The sequence below is a fragment of the Mauremys mutica genome, chromosome 1 (assembly GCF_020497125.1).
Source record: "Mauremys mutica isolate MM-2020 ecotype Southern chromosome 1, ASM2049712v1, whole genome shotgun sequence".
In the NCBI taxonomy this organism is placed as follows: domain Eukaryota; kingdom Metazoa; phylum Chordata; order Testudines; family Geoemydidae; genus Mauremys; species Mauremys mutica.
This window is the reverse complement of record NC_059072.1, coordinates 307,345,455-307,363,965: the sequence shown is the minus strand read 5'-3', so window position 1 is coordinate 307,363,965 and position 18,511 is coordinate 307,345,455. Positions and strand designations below refer to the sequence as shown.

At 43.5% G+C, this 18,511-nt stretch overlaps 1 protein-coding gene across 4 annotated transcripts in view; it reads left to right on the top strand.

The window, feature by feature from the left end:
* The window catches only part of KPNA3 (karyopherin subunit alpha 3), an 82,466-nt gene that overhangs the window by 15,174 nt on the left and 48,781 nt on the right, over window positions 1-18,511 (top strand). For 2 of the 4 annotated variants that reach the window (XM_045014095.1, XM_045014103.1), the window contains exon 2: window positions 7,449-7,493. In XM_045014095.1, coding sequence (XP_044870030.1) covers window positions 7,449-7,493 — 45 coding nt within the window. Of the gene's footprint in view, window positions 1-7,130; window positions 7,172-7,198; window positions 7,219-7,448; window positions 7,494-18,511 lie in introns of those variants that run through there. The other 2 variants (XM_045014117.1, XM_045014108.1) reach the window with 2 other exon arrangements.

Genomic DNA, 18,511 nt, shown 5'->3' with positions numbered 1-18,511 from the left:
ATATGAAGCTTAAATACTTTGTGAACAGCAGTGGCACAAAAAACTTTCTGAATTTGATTCTACACTCATCTACAGTACACGGCACCAGGAATAGTTATCCTACACCAGTTTTAAATCGTATTTGAAACTGATTCAAATAACTGTCCAAACAGTTTGGCTGGTCAGTGTGGATGGGGTCAAGCTTTTTGTATACAAAGTTGGTTTTGGAGCAGGAAGGGTTGTTGAGTTCTTTATTCTGTGCCAGGACATTGTTTCTAAACTTGATTTGGTCCTATCTCCAGTGACATACATATTCTGTACTACAAACTATCATCTTCATTTTTAGATTTTTTTCTTGTCATAATTTCTTCTCTAAAAATCTTACTCATTCATGTTTAAAGTTTCAGTACCGGTAAATCTTAATTCTTATCCAAAACTTCAAAGCAATTTTTCTGTGTATGCCCAGTTCATAACAAATTTGCTTATTTTTTGGATCTAATGTTGTGAAATATTAGGAAATGGTGGTGTTGGAAACCTGGATTTAAAGCTGGTTTGACCTAAACAGGTTATTTCAGAGTAGGATTGTTAGCGGTGACATTTGGTCTCAGCATTCATTCTAAGGACATCTTCCCCCCCCACAAACCCCTGGCCGGGGTTTTGCTGATAGAAAACCTTTATATAGGTTGCTTTGGGTGTTCATTAGAAAAGCACAGACACAGTTGGTGAGCGCTTGTCCTTTGTAGCTGACCACTGTGGCTGAACATTACAGGAAAAAAGTATAGGAGACTAAAGATGGAGTGGCCTGGGAACAGCGTCTTGCTGTTTTGATGCTTGCTGAAATAGTTGGTAGACCCTTCAGACTTGTATCCACTTGCAACTGTTGCTACTGTGTATACAAAGATAATGAGGGATATAAACCAATCACTAATTGAGGGGAAGTCAAGAAGAAATTTTCCTTATGAACAGGTTACTTCATAATTATCCATTATGAGGTTCTTGTATTTCCCGCTGAAGTATTTCCAACTTGTCCACTGTTGGAGGCAGGATACCAGACTAGAAGGAACGCTAATCTGATCCTGTATGACAATTTCTAGTTTCTTGTGTATATTCTCTGTGATGACCAACAAATAGCCGCTGAAGACTGCTTTGCCAGAGATTTTTAAACCTGAGGTTTGAAGATTTATGTAGGACATTGTCTTGGAAAGGAAGTTTCATTTATTTTAAGGTCTAGTGAATTTCTTGACATACCATCCTATGTGGCTTTTCTCATCTTAGCATTTTTTATTTTTAATAAGTATTTATTTAAATTTAGTTTTCATCCACTTGTTAGGTTTGACTTTAGTAGCTGTTACTGACCTTTGTTTCAGAGGAGGCGGGGAAGTGAGTGTTTTGGAAGGAGGTAATAAATGAACACACATGAGGGCTGTCAAAACAATGTAAACCTTTAGAGCCTACAAGTCCACTCAGTCCTACTTCTTCAGCCAATCATTAAGACCAATAAATTTGTTTACATTTACAGGAGATAATGCTGCCCACTTATTATTTACAATGTCACCTAAAAGGGAGAACGGGGGTTCGCATGGCACTTTTGTAGCCAGCGTTGCAAGGTATTTATGTGCCAGATATGGTAAACATTTGTATTCCCCTTCATGCTTCAATCATCGTTCCAGAGGACATGCTTCCATGCTGATGACACTCATTTTAAAAAGGTGTTAATTAAACTTGTGGCTGAACTCCTTGGGGGAGAATTGTATGTCTCCTGCTCCATGGTTTTACCCACTTTCTGCCATATATTTTGTGTTATGGCAGTCTTGGATGCCGACTCAGCATGTTTGATTTAAGAATGCTTTCAGTGCAGATTTGGCAAAATGCAAAAAGGTACCAATATGAGATTTCTAAAAATATCTTTAAGATTTAAGAATCTGAAGTGCCTTCCATGATCTCAGAGGGATGAGGTGTGGAACGTGCTGGTGGAAATCTTAAGAGCAACGCTCCTATGCAGAAACTACAGAACTCGAACCACCAAAAAAGAGAACCAGCTTTCTGTTGGTGGCATCTGACTCAGATGATGAAAATGAAGGTGTCAGCCTGCACTGCTTTGGATTGTTATCAAGCAGAACCCGCCTGTTCTCACTTTCAGGTGATGTAAATAAGAGGTGGGCAACATTCTCTCCTGTAAACATAAACAAATGTATTGGTTTTAATCAGGGGTCGGCAACGTTTCAGAAGTAGTGTGCTGAGTCTTCATTTATTCACTCTAATTTAAGGTTTCACGTACCGGTAATACATTTTAACCTTTTTAGACGGTCTCTATAAGTCTATAAACTATTGTTGTATGTAAAGTAAACAAGTTTTTTAAACATATTTAAGAAGCTTAATTTAAAATGCAGATCTTATCAGTTTAGTGCAGTGGTTCTTAACCTGGGGTGCACGCACCCCCTGGGGCAGGGCCAGTGCAAGGATATTTTGCACCCTTAGCAAAACTTCCACCTTGCGTGGCCCCCCCCCCCCCCGCATCCCCCTTGCACATAGGTTCATTGAGGGGCAAATCCCAATGAGCCTTTATAGACCCCAGGGGCCAGCCGTGCTCAGGGGCTGCTCCCCAGACCAGGTTCCCCCCCTCCCTGCCTCCTGAACTCCCCTGGAGGGTGCACAGCGCCCCCCCCCCCGAGAGCCCTTCCCACCCCACCCAGGTGGTCCCTGCCTTGAATCCACTCACTGGCTTTGCTGGGCTTGGGTTGCTGCAGCAGCTTGGCTAGGAGGAGCCACCTTCCGGAGGCACCCAGAGCGAGCCCCAGCCATGGAGGAGCCGGCACAGTGCAGGGGGGCAGCAGCCCTGCAAAGGTGGCGGCGCCACTAGTGGGGACCAGCTGCACCCTCCCCTGCTGCCCAGGCTGCAGCCCGGCACCCCGACCGGGGGTTCCTGCAGGCTGCAGTGGATGTATGCGGGCGCCAGCCCCCATGTGCCCCTCCGTCTACCCCCCTCGCCTAGGGTTACCATATTTCAACAATCAAAAAAGAGGAGAGCCCTGCCCTAGCCCCCCCCATCCACTCCCTCCCACTTCCCACCCCGATTGCCCTGGTCAGAACCCCCAACCCCCCCTGCTCCTTATCCCCCTCCTGAGTACCCCCTCCTGAGACGACCCCCCCAGGACCCTACCCCCTACCTTTCCCCTGACTGCCCCAACCCTTATCCACACCCTAGAAGTAGGACTGAGTGGCCCTGTAAGCTCTAAAGTTTTACATTGGTTTTGAGTGCAGTTATGTTTAAAAAAAAAAAAAAAATTCTACACTTGTAAATTGTGCTTTCATGATCGAGATTGCACTACAGTTCTTGTATGAGGTGAATTGAAAAATACTATTTATAGTGCAAATATTTGTAGTAAAATGTAAAGTGAACACTGTATGCTTTGTATTTTATGTTGTAATTGAAATGGATATATCTGAAAATGTTGAAAAACATCTGAAAATATTTATTATAAATTTAAGTTGGTATTCTGTTTAACTGCAACTAAAACTGCGATTAATTGCTACTATTTTTTAATCTCTCAATTAATTGCAATTATTTTTTAATCGTTTGATAGCCTTAACATAAATATATTTATACTGCAATCAGGAAGATGTAAGGTATTTACATGGACATCTTCGCATACAGTACTGGTAAATCTAGTGTGACTTTTCAGTGAAGGTTAGATCTTGTGCTGTATGATGGAACTTTGACTAAACAAACAAAATTAGAATGGAAATGATAGGGAAGGACTCTTGTCAGGCATGTTTCATGTCAGGTTTTAAAGCATATCTAGAGATTGATTCCTGTCCTAAAAAAAACAAAAAACCCTCTGAAACATTAAGTGTAAGTACACCAGATTTTTATTTAGCTCCATGCCTTTTTTCATTAGAGTTCCTTATCTTGCTGAAGAAAATGCTAAAGAAGTAACTTAAGCAATGTTAATTTCAACATCTATTTTTAAGACTGCCTATTTCAGAGCTTGGCACCTCACTGTTAAAAAGTTTTCATATTAAATCTTAACATTTTTATAGGTAGTTTATCCATCATAGATACTGAATCAGCAAAGGAAATCTTATTTCTTTGAAATGTCATATGGACTTAACTACCAATTAAGTGCCAGTTCATTTAGGATGTCATCGCTGTGCTGTAACATTACTGCTAATTTAAATGTGCACTATTGTGCCATGATAGCACTTGGTGATTAGTTTTTTGCCTCAGTGTGCCTGAGGTGAGCAACTGTAGTATGATGCATTAGTACATGATGCCTTGTGCAGTGTGCTCAATTTAGAGTCTCTGGGGGATATAACTTTGTTTGCCTCACTGTCGCTATGCTGAATTTCCTTCTCAGAAGGTGGAGTATCTAATTACTTTGCGCTTTTATACATTTTTAACTTGTCTTGGCAGTGGCTCTGATAAAATAGAACTGTGACCTACTAGTGAGTGGGAGAAAGTTAGTTGTAAAATAGATTGAGTTGAAAAATGAGCCACAATCAGTAATTTTTGGAAATCTGAAAATTGCAACATCTATTACAGGCATACTTGGTCCCTAAGTTTCTAGTATGACCATGTATGCACCCACCCTGTAATCAACTGCTGTCCTCCCATCCTGGAAGCAGGGGATGTATGACTTCACCAAGAACCTGTCATAAGGACACCCTCTACGACTTCATGAATTGTTCTTGAACTCCTCTGTTGATTGGGATGAGAAAAATGTCTCTTAAGAAAAAGTTTATGGCAGGTATAGAACAAGTGTGTTATATCATACCTCTGCTAAACTGACAGCACCTCTGCCTCTGCTTCTAACTTGTAGGTGTAGTGCTAGGTGTATGGTATTCAGACCATGGTACTATCATGATTCTAGCATTGAGAGGGAGGATCATATTAGTACTTTGGAAATAGTTACACATAAAAATATTAAAGGAAGTAATTTGATTTATCCTGAATCTAGGACTTTTTAGGAAGCTGCTATTAACCCATTGAGTATTTCCAGTAATGTTAATTTGAAGCAAGCATAGATAAAATTTTTGTACAGATGTCCCCTTAAATAGTGTCCTGGGACAAGAATAGGCAAAACAAGAATTAACCATACTGCTTTTAAAATCTGTTCACAGGAATAAACTGCAGACTTTTTCATTCACCTGTAGTTCAAACATTTGTATTTAAATTATACATGGAGAGATTCAGGTTGGGTCAGTTGCAAATAAGTATGCCATTGATACACATTTGTTGCATTGTGTGTGTATGTGTAGATATATTTTTTATAACTGTCAATTATTAAATTAGCTTAAATTAATTTTTGTAACGAGCACTACATATGTCTGTATAATCAAATCTCCTTCTGGATACTTACCAAAGATACAATTGGTAATTCACTAAGTAAGCATGCATATATTTAAATATTAAATCACATTCTTTATTTAATACACTAAAGCACAGTAAAGGAAAGACTTACTGAAAAAATACATTGTATAATAAATTTATATTGTATATCCAGTTGTGCAATATGAGGAAAATATTTCAAATGCCAGTATTTCACATTTATTTTTTATTGTAAATACTGTATGTTTAAAAGAAGCAATATACCAATGTGGTGGTGAACAGAGGACTTCCGGCTCTTTGGAAAGGTCATCACAAATGACCTACCTTAAATGTGGAGTATGTTTTGCATTTTACCTTTTTTAAACAGTGCAAGCCTCATTCAAGGGTTTGGATAGCTTATTTCAAGAACTGGTATAATTTCTTGGAGTAGACTTCAAAATTTTGATGTAACTAGAAGTTTTAGAGACTGTCCACTGGGTAGACTTCTGTTTTGATTTCTTATGACATGCCTGTCATAGTTAATTTCAGACTCCTAGTTTAGATTTTTAAGGTTTTCCTTCTGCGGGAAGTACACCTCTACCTCGATATAACGCTGTCCTCGGGAGCCAAAAAAAATCTTACGTTATAGGTGAAACTGCGTTATATCGATCTTACTTTGATCCACTGGAGTGCGCAGCCCCACCCCCCCGCGTTATATCCAAATTCATATTATATCAGGTCACGTTATATCAAGGTAGAGGTGTATTATGTTTGCTTTAAAAAAATTAAAATGTAGTGAGTAAACTAATATTTAGGTGTAAATAAGATCTATACAAAGTTCTAGGTCCCCTAACACGCAATTAGTAGTACAACAAAATTCCTGCATCATTAAAATAGGAACTCAGACAAAAAAAATCCTTTCTACACTACCTACAAAAAGTCTATTTTTAAAGATAATCAAATTCAGGCTATTTTTAATAAAAACAGTGCATCAGGGGCAGGGTGAGGACCAAGTTCCAGAGTCCTGGAACTCTCAGAGAGATCGCCTTGCCAGTAACCACTTCTTCATTTTAAAAAAAGAGTGGTGCCAACTCTGGGCACCTCAGCTGTAGTAGTATAGCACAGGGAGAAGGGCAGTACCTCAGTTAGAGAACATGCATTGTTTGTGGGAAAGAAGGTCAAAAGTGCATTTCATGTTGAATCAGAAAATGTTGAGGTTTGTGGTTGTATTTATTTATTGTTGGGGTGATGTCATTAGTATCAGGCAAGCCTGTAAAAAGAAAATGGAATGAGCAAAGTACAGGGACTTCGTGCTTTTGGTTACCACGTGGCTGAGGAGGTACCCTGTGGCGTTCGGCACCAGTTGCAGTTTTTCGAAGTTGATGCTTTCAGATCCAAGTAAATTGTATTCTGTAAGTGAATTCGAGGGTTCAAGAGGCAGGCAATATGATCAAGGATGAGATGAAATCTCTAAGCCAGCTGGGATAATAGAATGTTTCTCAGAGATGTTGCTATGAGGGCCCAGCATCAGTGAGGAGTCTAAAAGGACCCTTAGATTGCCGTCTGTCTTGACATTTATGGACATACCACATTGCCAGTGGAGGATGTAAGCTCTTCAAAGTGCTTCCCTCTACCTACAAGCATAACCTGTCTTAAGTGGGTTAAGCATCAGCCAGCTCTTCTTGTCCATGTGCTGATCTCAGGCAGATATTGGGATAATGTGGTTACAGATTTACCTGTATCTGGTTAACATTTGAACTCATGTAGTCAACTCTTTTCCTGGTGGTTACATGTAAATATTTATAAGACCAAAGAGAACTGAACCTTGGCACTTCACAAGGGAGCACTATATTAAACTACTCAAAAAGCTTTCTGTCCTTCAGTGTACGTGTTTTCTGCATTCATAATGAAGCTTTTACCATATTTGTGAGGTATTTATCTTTTTCTTTAACCCTGTGGTTCCCAAGATCTGTGCTGTAAAAGATTCCAAAATTGATTAAAGCACCTCTTAGTAATAATCAATGTACACTAAGCCCTCTTCTGTTGTAGCTTTCTGTGAGTGGCTTCATTTTAAGCGGCTTAGGAGAACACTGTTTACAAATCCTTGTATGCTGTTTTTTCTTCATATATATAATCTTGATTCTTTTTTTTTGCTTTTTAGACAATGAGAAGGCACAGAAATGAAGTAACAATTGAACTGCGGAAGGTAATTTGATCTGCTTTTGCTTATCAGCTGTAAATTTTCTTAATTTTGACATTCTCTAGTGTCTTCATCTATTACTATTGTTATGTTTCTACTACAAGCCTATATTCAAGGCCCCATGTCCTATATAGAATGTTAGGCTTAAATTGTCTTCTGGACTCTAGAACAGGGGTAGGCAACCTATGGCACAGGTGCCGAAGGCAGCACGCGAGCTGATTTTCAGTGGCACTCACACTTCCTGAGTCGTGGCCACCAGTCCGGGGGGCTCTGCATTTTAATTTAATTTTAAATGAAGCTTCTTAAACATTTTAAAAACCTTATTTACTTTCCATACAACAGTAGTTTAGTTGTATACTATAGACTTATGGAAAGAGACCTTCTAAAAACATTAAAATGTGTTACTGGCACACGAAACCTTAAATTAGAGTGAATAAATGAAGACTCGGGACAGCACTTCTGAAAGGTTGCTGACCCCTTTTCTCTAGAAGTATGAAGTATTTCTTCACTTCCCCACTCCTTCCTAGTCTTCTCGCCCCCATTGCCTACTTTTAGCTCAGCTTAGCTTAGTCAACATATAGCCGTTGCTGTGGTGTATTTAATTTGGAATAAAATTCAGTTTAATATTACTCTGCCACCAAATTTTCAATGTGCTACTACCTTTTGTATTGCAAAGCATTGTAGAAGCTGTCAAGAAGCTGGAAGCTTGAAATCTTGGAACAGAGCAGTTCTGGCACTTCAGAGGGTGTGGGAGGTCTTTTTTTGGTTCTCAGGCCTGATCTACAGTACTTAGTTAGGTTGACATAAGTTTCCGTGCATCGACCTATTTGTGCATGCACCTACACTCAAATTTATCTCCAGGTGATGTAAGCACCCTGTCACACTGATACAGTCTATATAACCACCTCCCCAAATGGTATGGAGCCATGGTTGACCTACTGAGGTCAATGCAGTGTGAGCGTAGACACCGCATCACCTGTGTCAACCTTAACAGTCCTTCACCATCTGTCCCACAATACCCCATTTCCTGCAACAGCGACTACTCTGGCCACAACTGTAAACTCTGCTTCTCAGGAGTCAGAGACTGGAAGCCACCGTCCTCCCTCCCACCCATACCATTTAAGCTCCCTCATGTGTTGGTTTTTTTAATCCCATTTCCTGATTGCACACTGTGGCAAGCACACCTAGCAGCTCACCTTTGTGTGCAACCGCCCAACTGACTGTGGTGGGTCCATGCACTAGATGCGGTGCTGCCTGCAGTAGATCAGAGGTATTGGAACTTCTGCTTGTGGGAAGAAGAGGTTTCAAGCACAGCTATAGACCAGTTGTAGAAACATGGACATCTATGAACAGATGGCATGTGGGATGCTGCCCAAGGGGTATGATGGGAATAAGCAGCAGTGAAGCATGAAAGCAAAGGAACTTCAGTAGAAATATCACAAGGTCAGGGAGGCCAACAGTAAATGAGATGGCCTTACAACAAGCTGCATACTAGTCTTGTTGGAGACAAGTCAGCCCTGGGGCCAGTATTCTAGGCAGTAAAGCCAGCATAGAGGCCTATACATATCGATGAGGCTCATTCACAGAGCCCAAATATTAGCTCCAAATGTGAAGAGAAGTCTGAGAAGGAGGAAACTAAACATCACTCCTCAAAGAACAGCCTAAGTCCTTGTCCACACTACAAAGTTTTATCAACACACTGGTATAATTACATCACTTGTACATGTTCACACTAAGCTCCTTCTGTCAGCAGAGCGTGTTCACACTTAGTGCTCTAGCATTGACAGAGCAGTGCACTGTTGGTAGCTATCCCACTATGCTACTTACTATGCCATTTTCTAAAGCTAGGAATTGTGGGAAGGCAGAATGGATCTTAGTGCATCATGGGTGTGGACTCTATGTCCCATGCAGTTCTTTCTGTCCCAACATTCCATGGGTTTCTGACTGCATTTCATGGCATTTTTCAATGGCCTCTGTTACTGTGTGCCTGCCATCTCTGTCTGAAAGGATGGATCCTCCACTGCACTTTACTGATCACTGTTCTGAACACATCACAGATGGTCATGCAGTATATCATGAGCACACAGTCTGAACAGGAATCAGTGTTGCCTGACCTGCAGTGTGCCATGGAAAGAAACACCAGATTACTTTTGTCATTCATGGAGCAGCTGATTACTGTGGACTGTCACTTTTGGGCTCAGGAAACAAGCATTGAGTGGTGGGATCCCATCATTATGCAGGTCTGGGATGATAAGCAGTGGTTATAGAACTTTTGGCTGCTGAAAGCCACCTTCCTAACTGGCGGAGGAATAGATGGCACGCATATTCCAATTTTGGCCCTGGACCATCTTGTGATGGAATACATCGATAAAGGGGGTACTTCTCTATGGTATTGCTGACGCTTGTGGATCACCATGGGCGTTTCACTGACATCTATGTGGGATGGTCCAAGAAGGTGCTTAACACACGCATCTTCAGAAACACTGGCCTGTACAGAAAGCTCCAAGCAGCGACTTTCTTTCCTGACCAGAAAATTCCAGTTGGAGATGTTGAAATGCCCCTAGTGATCCTGGGGATCCAGTGTACTCCTTACTCCCGCGGCTCATGAAGCCTTAATTGGGAAACCTGGAGAGCAGCAAGAAGCACTTCAACCATAGGCTAAGCAGGTGCAGAATGACCATGGAATGTGCCTTTGGCAGATTAAAAGTACACTGACGCTGCCTTTATGGCAGATTAGACCTAAATGAGAAAACATTCCCATAGTCATAGGAGCCTGCTGCAGCTCCATAATATTTGTGAGGCTAAGGGTGAAAAGGTTTTTTTTTCCCTCAGGGTGGAGTGCGGAGGTGGATCGCCTGGCTGCTGAATTTGAGCAGCCAGATACCAGGGCTATTAGAGGGTCACAAGCAGAAGCTATTCAAATTGGGGAGGCTTTGAGGCAACATATTGATAATGAACTCCAGTGATGTCGTTTCATACAGCACTTTGTTAACTTGCTGCCTTGCATGAAAATTGTGATGATTCATGACCTAGGGTTTTTAGTCAACAAATGATCAAACTGCCACTATGTATTACTACCAGCAGCAACCACCACATGTAGGAGACAAAGATTGGTTATCTTTCAAAGAGTTTGTTTTTATTAAATACCAATTAACACACACAAAAGACTTAATGGGAAGGGAGATAACAGTGCCAGGCAGTATCATGTCTAATAACTGTGTGTAAGTCAAGCTATCATTTTGGAAGCTGTCCAAAGGAATAGAGTGAATGGAGGACCGAATGTTCCAGGAAGTTGCAAGGAATGTTTGGGAGTTTGGGGAGGGCATGGAAAGCAGTTCTGTATCGGCTGCAGGAGGGGGCTGAGCACACATGTTCTATCTGGGGCATGATTAGGGTCTTCAACATCTGTTTGCTCCTCAATCACTTTTATCATTCCCTCCTAGCCCTTAACAATGCACTCCTCATGCTCCTTGTTCTGCAGGGTCTTTTTCCACTCTGTTCTCTTTTTTTTCAGCCTCCAGGTATTGGAGCATCTCTCGGAACATGTCCTCCTTGTTCCATCTTGGTCGCTTTCTTATCTGGTGGAGGCACTCAGCTGGAGTGTCGGGTTCCCCCAAAGATCATATCTGCAGTAGCGCAAGAAACAATACGCAGCAGCATGATTGTTAGTTCACACTCAGCATTGAATCATTATAGTGAAATATCTCTTTTAACATACCAATCACTTTCTCACTGTCCTTTGGCAAGCAAACATCTCGGCGAACGCTCTGAATATGGTGAGTTCAGCCTGGGCATTCAGGAAGGGCCAGAGGGTCTAGGTGGTTTTTAAGGGGATCAGTGCAGGTGACTAAGGACAATATTGTAAATTCTGTCACCATTTTCCACAGGCAGAGGTGATTGAAGCTGATACTTTGCTCCTGAGTAAGCAAGGATGCATCTCCTTCACAATTGCAATTTCAGATCCAGTCCCTATGCTGCTCGCCTGTGTGCCCGCTTTGGTCCCTGCACAAGTGATTGCTGAGTGGTGCAATGGGGGAAGGGACCTTTCCTGTAGGAAAAAAGCAGCTCTGCCAAGAAGCCTTCAGCAAAGGATTGGCGACTACCTGGAGGAAAGTTTCATGGAGATCTCTCTGGAGGTTTTCCATGAAATCTCGGTGTGTATCAGCATGCTGTTCTGCCACACTGCTTAACTGCACAGGGGAATATGGAGCGCACAGAAACACAGCTAGTCTTGTGCATTTCTATCCCTTCACCCACTTCTAGAATATACAGAGCAAAGAAATCTCTATCTCATATAACTGAGCAGCATCAATGCAAAAATATCATTTACCTAAGACTCTCCTCTCTTACATCATGCGCACCAGAGATAGACTGCTGGGACTGGCCAGACCCCCCCCCCTCCCCCCCCCCCGGAGTGGAAAAGAGATCCTGACTCACCATGCCACCAGACAACTGACATGTACACCACCTCTTCATCTATGACTTCATCCTTGGGGTTGAGTCCAGTGTCTGCTGCCTGCCTCCGCATCGAAGTATCCACTTGACTTTTGGCGGTGGAGGTGGGGTTGCTGCTAAGGATGGTGTCCAGCTCCTTATAGAAGTGGCAGGTCTTTGGTGCAACACCAGAGCGATGGTTTGTCTCCCTTGCCTTCTGGTAAGCCTGCCTCAGCTCTTTTAACTTCGTACGGCATTGCATCATGTCCTGTTTGTGGCTTCTATCCAACAAGCCATGAGATCTGCCTGTAGGTGTTGAAGTTCCTACACCTGGAGTGGAGCTGGGACTGCACAGCCTCCTCTCCTCACAGTGCTGGCAGATCCAACAACTCAGATGTGTTCCAAGCGGGAGAGCGTTTGCTGCATGGAGTCATCATGGTCAGCTGGGAAGATGTGATGTGAGCTCTCCATGCCGTGCAAACAGGAAGTGGAATTTTAAAAATTCCTGAGCCTTTAAAGGAGGAGGGGCACATGCCTGTGTACCTGGGTGCAGGAGGAGTTCGAACTGCTGACCAGAGTGGTCAGGATGGGTATTGTGGGATACCTCCTGGAGGCATTTATAGTGACATAACCAACCAGTGTCTACACTGACATTTTGTTAATCTAACTTTGCCACAAAAAGCTCTACACCTCTTGTCGAGGTGGTTTTATTTTGTCGGCAAAGCAGGAGAGTTTTGTTGGCGGAAGTAGCATTGTAGTGTATACATTGCCACTGTTTTGGTGACAAAACATGAGTTGTCTACAGAACTGTGTAGTGTAGACAAGGTCTAAGTCCTTGACCAGATAGGGAGTGAGACCCCCATGCCAGCCTTGGTACTGGTCTCTGCAGCTGAGCTCAGAAAGGGCCCAAGATGCAATCTGGAGGAATTTGGATCACCTCCAGAGACCTTCACCATGCCACAGAAATGACTGGCACTGATGCCATATCACCTTACAGCACTGCCATTCAAAGAGGAGATACACTCCCATGCCATCCTTTTTGCCTGCATTGGACAGAGATCCTCTTTCTGCTTTCATAGTGACCTGAAGGATGGCACTGGGGAGCCCTTATTCAGAGTCATGTCCCAGAATGGGGCAGGAGTGGCACTGAGGCAGCCACCCTGATCCAAGCCAGTATCCATGGACATGTCACCTTGCTCATGTTGGCCTTACTGGAATTGTTATGCATCCAGGAGCAGATCCTTTTCCTATCTTTCTAGAAAGAGTAGATCATGTTCCCAATGGCATCATTAATTAAGCTGCCCACACCAGAACCACATATGGCTCCCAAGAGCAAGAAGCAGTGAAGGAATTACAGCAACCCTTGTCTTTCTCCTCCAGTGCATAAGGCAGTGACACCAGCCCCAGATCTAGCAACTGATTACTTTAAAGCTTTTTAGGACCACCTGTCTTGCATTGCAGGGACCCTGCATGTTGAAGCAGTATTTATATACTCTCAAGTTATAGTCTCTCAATTTCTTTGCATTATGGTTGTCAAAATATCAAACCAGAATTGCCCTCCTTGTTAATGAATAGATCCTGCAACCAGGCAAAGGACTGTGGCAGATATCCCAGACACTCTTCCGTCCACTTGGAAAAGAGCAGAGCAGAGAAGAGATGTCAGGTGCCCCCAAAGGACTTTGAACACTTTTATGCCTATCCAAACCCATGGTTGTCTTGGCAGGACAGGAAAAAATTGTCAACAAAAGGAACACTGAAGGACAAAGACCCCAGTGAGTTGTATCTTTTTGAGTGCAAGGCATATTCATCAGCCTCACTCCAGCTCCTGTTGGCAAATTACCAGGGCTTATTTGCCAAGTAGAACTTTCTCACCTGGGAGAATGCAAAATCAAGCACCAGAACAGGGATGAGGTGGGGGGGGGGGGAAGGATAGCTCAGTGGTTTGAGCATTGGCCTGCTAAACCCAGGGCTGAGAGTTCAATCCTTGAGGGGGCCATTTGGGGAACTGGGGTAAAAATCTGTCTGGGGATTGGTCCTGCTTTGAGCAGGGGGTTGGACTAGATTACCTCTGGAGGTCCCTTCCAACCCTGATATTCAATGATAAAGGAAATATTAAGGAGAGCAAGATGGTTGTGGGAATGTCACTACTGGCAGCCACTGATACAGCTGCACAGTCCATGGCTGTCACTATGACACAGGCCTCATGGCTCTAGGAATCTGGCACACTGTACAAGGTACAGGCCACTATAGAGGACCTGACATTGCAAGTACCATCGCCAGCAGAGGACACTGTCCTACTCTTGGGGACACCAGAGTACCCAAAAAAAGCAGCCTAGGTATTCTAGAGAATGGCCATCTTGCACCTCCTCTGGTAACCTGGCTCCTTCTGAGGCAGCAAATTTGACAGGAGCATTGAGTCACATTGGAGCCTGGACCCACTTTCAGGAACCATCTTGCACTCTTTCTTTTGGGCCTTGGTGGCCACCATAGCTGACATATGGACCCTACACATTTCTACACATTACTTCCTACCTGTCCCCTTCCCTGTTCTTTTTCAGGTACCCTTTTCACAAGAGCCTAGCACAAACAGAAGTGACCTTATTGCTTGATCTAGGAGCCAGAGAAGAGATACCCACTGAATACAAAGAAAGAGGCTTCTCCTCCTGTTTCTTATCCTGAAGAAAAAATAGGGACTTTCTTCTCTTCTAGACCTGAGGAGACTGAACAAATACATATGCTGCCTCAAGCTAAATCTACACTAATAAGTTGGGTCATCTTAGCTATGTCGTTCAGAGGCGTTAAAAGTCCTCACCTCTGAGCCATGCAGTTAAGCTAACTTAAGTCCCAGTGTAGATAGTGCTAGGTCAGTGGAAGAATTCGTTCATCAACCTAGCTACCACCTCTTGGGGAGGTGGATTAAATACAGCAACAGGAGAACCTCTCCCGTCACTGTGGTGAGTGTCTCTGCTTAAACTGCTACAACGGCACAGCTGCAACACTGAAATTGTGCCAGTGTAGCTGGTTAAGTATACACATAGCCTCAGCTTCAGGATGGCCGTGCTTACCTCAGTCGTCACGTCTCTTCAGGCTCAAGACTTGTAAGTTGAGAGCCATGAACCACACCCAGGCTTTCAGATAGCCATCTATCTGGGTTACAGGAAATACCAAAGATTCCTAGTGGGGTCCAAAAATTACCAGTATAAGGTACTGCCATTTGGACTTTTCACAGCCCTGAGTTGTCAAAGTGCCTAGTGGTGGTAGGGGTCAATCTCAGAAGGAAGGCCATTCATTTACCCTTACTTTGATTGGTTGATTGCGGGCACATCTCAGGAGGAGACAGCTGCAAGCCTGTAATATGCCCTTTCTGTGTTCTCTCATCCCATCACAGACAGTAGTTCAGAGGAGCCTTGACCATGTCAACAAGAGCATATCTGGCTGAACATAGATTCCTGTCAATGCAATCACTGTTAGAATAGAAACATACTTGACTATGACACTGCTGGTGCGTATGGGGTTGTTCAGCTGTATGTTAGTATTACTCGTGGGGGAATTCTGCACCACTGTGTATGCATAGAATTTGTCCCCTGCAGAAAAATGACTTTCTGACAGGGAAGCAAAGGGAAGCCACAAGAGCAGTCATGCGAACCTCTCGAGCAGTATGTTTCAGGTGCCCAGGATAGCTGGCAGAGAGGTAAATCACTGTGGGGCAGGGGGTGGGACTAGGGAAGACCTGGGTGATGGCTCCTACCATACACCGGGCTCAGGTGCTAGTCCAGGCTGGGCTGGGGAAGACAGGACTTCCTCTTTCCCCCATGGCATCTGGGGCTATGTCAGACCCACCCCCAGATTTCTCCCTGGGCTGTAGGAAGCTCTGCAAACTCTCTCAGCACCCCCCCCCCCCCCATGCTTCCTGCACCTATCTCGTCTCAGCTGCAGGGGGAGGGATCACTGTACAGGGAGCTGCTCCCCCATCCGCCCAACCCATATGCATCCATACCCCCTCATATGTAGACCCTTGTGCCCAGCTTTACACCCCTGCACCCAGACACCCCATTCCCCCTGAACCAGGACTACTACAATGAGGCACCTGGATCCCTGCCCCACTACTCCAGGGTCTGGACCCCCACATCCAGACCCCCTTGCTGAGCCCAACCATCTTCACTTGGCCCCCGCTGCAGCGTCCCATTACCGCTGCACCCAGAACCCCCCAACAAGCCCTTGTGCATCCAGATCCCCCACTGAGCTGCCTGTACCCAGATTGCCCCACACAGAACCCTCTCAACACACACCTGGCTCTTCCTACACTAAGCTCCTCCACACTTGGATCCTGCCTTGCTGAGCCTGCTTGCCCGCCCACACCTGATGCACCTGGCATGGAGGGGCAAGGCCCTGGGGTGTTTCTGGGGCAGGCCAGGTCCTTGCGCTGTGTCAGGGTTGGGTGCAGCCTCACCGCTGAGCCCATGTCCTGGGGGGAGCTGCACGGTGATTTCCCACCTCTGTGCAGCCAATGGCCTGTGCTCCCTAGTGCCATGCTGGAGCCTCCACATTTATTTGACAAATAAAATTTGCAGAATTTTGAAATATTGTGCGCATAATTTTTAATCTTTTTTTGATGCAGAATCCCCTCAAGAGTGTAGTATGCACATACATGATGCTGCTTGCCAGATTTCACCTGCAGGTGCACCAACTCTGTCTCAAATCAGTCTATTCCCCAACAAAACACCAGCCAAGTAAAGATGCCGTGGTTCCGCCTCATGTCATCACAGAGCTGAGATCATGGAAATGTAGATCTGAAAAGGGACCTCAAGAGATCATTTAGTTCATCTGCCTTCCCCCCTCCCCACTGAAGCAGAACCAAATATATAGTCTGGCAGCATAATGTAGTAAAATCTTATTCTGTGGGCAACTTAGTGATAAAAGGTAGGGGGGGAAGTGTCATTTGATTTGTAAAAATCTGCAGAATCCATTTTAGTGCTGGTATCCTCTGGCATGGCAGGGGGTCTTGCTGCCCCTCTGACTCAACTCCAGGTCCTCTCAATTGATGAAAAGTTTGATAATTGTGTAATTGGAAATGAGACAAGTTGGGTATAATTCAAAAGCCCTTCCTCCTGCAAACACAATGGTACCAAACATGAGAAACATAGAATAGATACGTAGATATAGATTTGAAAAATGTTTAAAAAGCCACATTTTAAATTATACTTTAACAAATGTTCTCAGTCATACCTGTCAAGGCTAGTTTCCCTAGGCTTATTGAAGATCAGTGTATTCTTTATGTAAGCGATGACTCTGATTAACATAGAGAACTATCACCATCTAGGGCAGCACTGCCAGACACATTGTCACACTGATCCCTGTCCACCCTCACTGGCTGGCTGCTAGCCAAACATTGCAGGGATGTGAGTCTCTGGTCTTTGCACCCAAGCATTTGATTAGCAGAAGGATTGATTTGTGTGTGAAATACCATGCGCTCCCAACTGGTGTGATCAGTCCATCCTTCAAGATCCAGCCATGCTTGATAGGAGAGGATAGTTTTGACCTTTCCATTGCCTGAGGATTTGCCCATTTTATAGCAGGTATAAGTGCACCCCTTGTCAGTGGGAATTTTCCTCCATTTGTCTGCTTTGTGGAAAACATCCACCAGCGCAGGTCTGCAAAGTGTTATAATTTTGGTCTTTAAATGGTAAACTCTGCATACAAACACCTCCTATTCAAATATGACCTCGTCAGTAACTGTCTGTTCTGAGCACCTTCAGGGTGTGGAGTGTGCCTTTGGAGGCTAAATCAAATGTCTTCCAGTAAAATAATGTGGTCTTTCCAACAGTTATTTTGTAGTGGTATATTACACGTATGTAACACAGTTGTATGTATTGGAAACCTGCCTTTCACTCAACCACTTGCACATGAGGCTTTGCAATAAAATGACAGCCTTGTTCTGCGTTTGAATACGGTCATATTTGCCGATGATGAAGTCACCATGACCACCGATGAACTATTTAAAGTTGTAGTACAGGTCATGTGGAATTATTTTTTCAAATTTAGCATCAGCTGTGGGTCCCTGCAACTCCCATGTACTGCAGGACAAAATGCTTTTCCATAAAAATTCAGCAGCTGCAAAGATCCTGTTGACATCAGCGCTTTTTTTTGATAGTGCCATGTCTTTTGCAGCTTTTAAGGACATGCATTGTGATTCATTTCTGCAGCTAGGATTGCTAAAAAGTGCATCCATATCTCAGTTCATCTTCAATAAGTGCTTTAAGAGTCTTTCCACTAAGCATTTGTTCCTCTTCAATCCTGTTCAAAGCACATATTTCTCTTAACTTCTGCTTCAGCCGTCACCTCTACTTTCCCATCCATTAGAGCCTCTGTGAGGCAATTTATGAACTCCACTGTTTGCAGCAGTAAAATCAGTATTTGTTTCTGTGGCTTTTACCTGTTGATCTAACACATTAGACATTGTTAGTGTAGCACTCAATATATGTCATATGCTTTGAAATCTTTTGGGTCAATACATCTACTTAATTTTAATTTCTATGAAACGTTCTCACTAAGAATGACTGTTTTCATACAGTTTCTCACCTGTTTCTTGT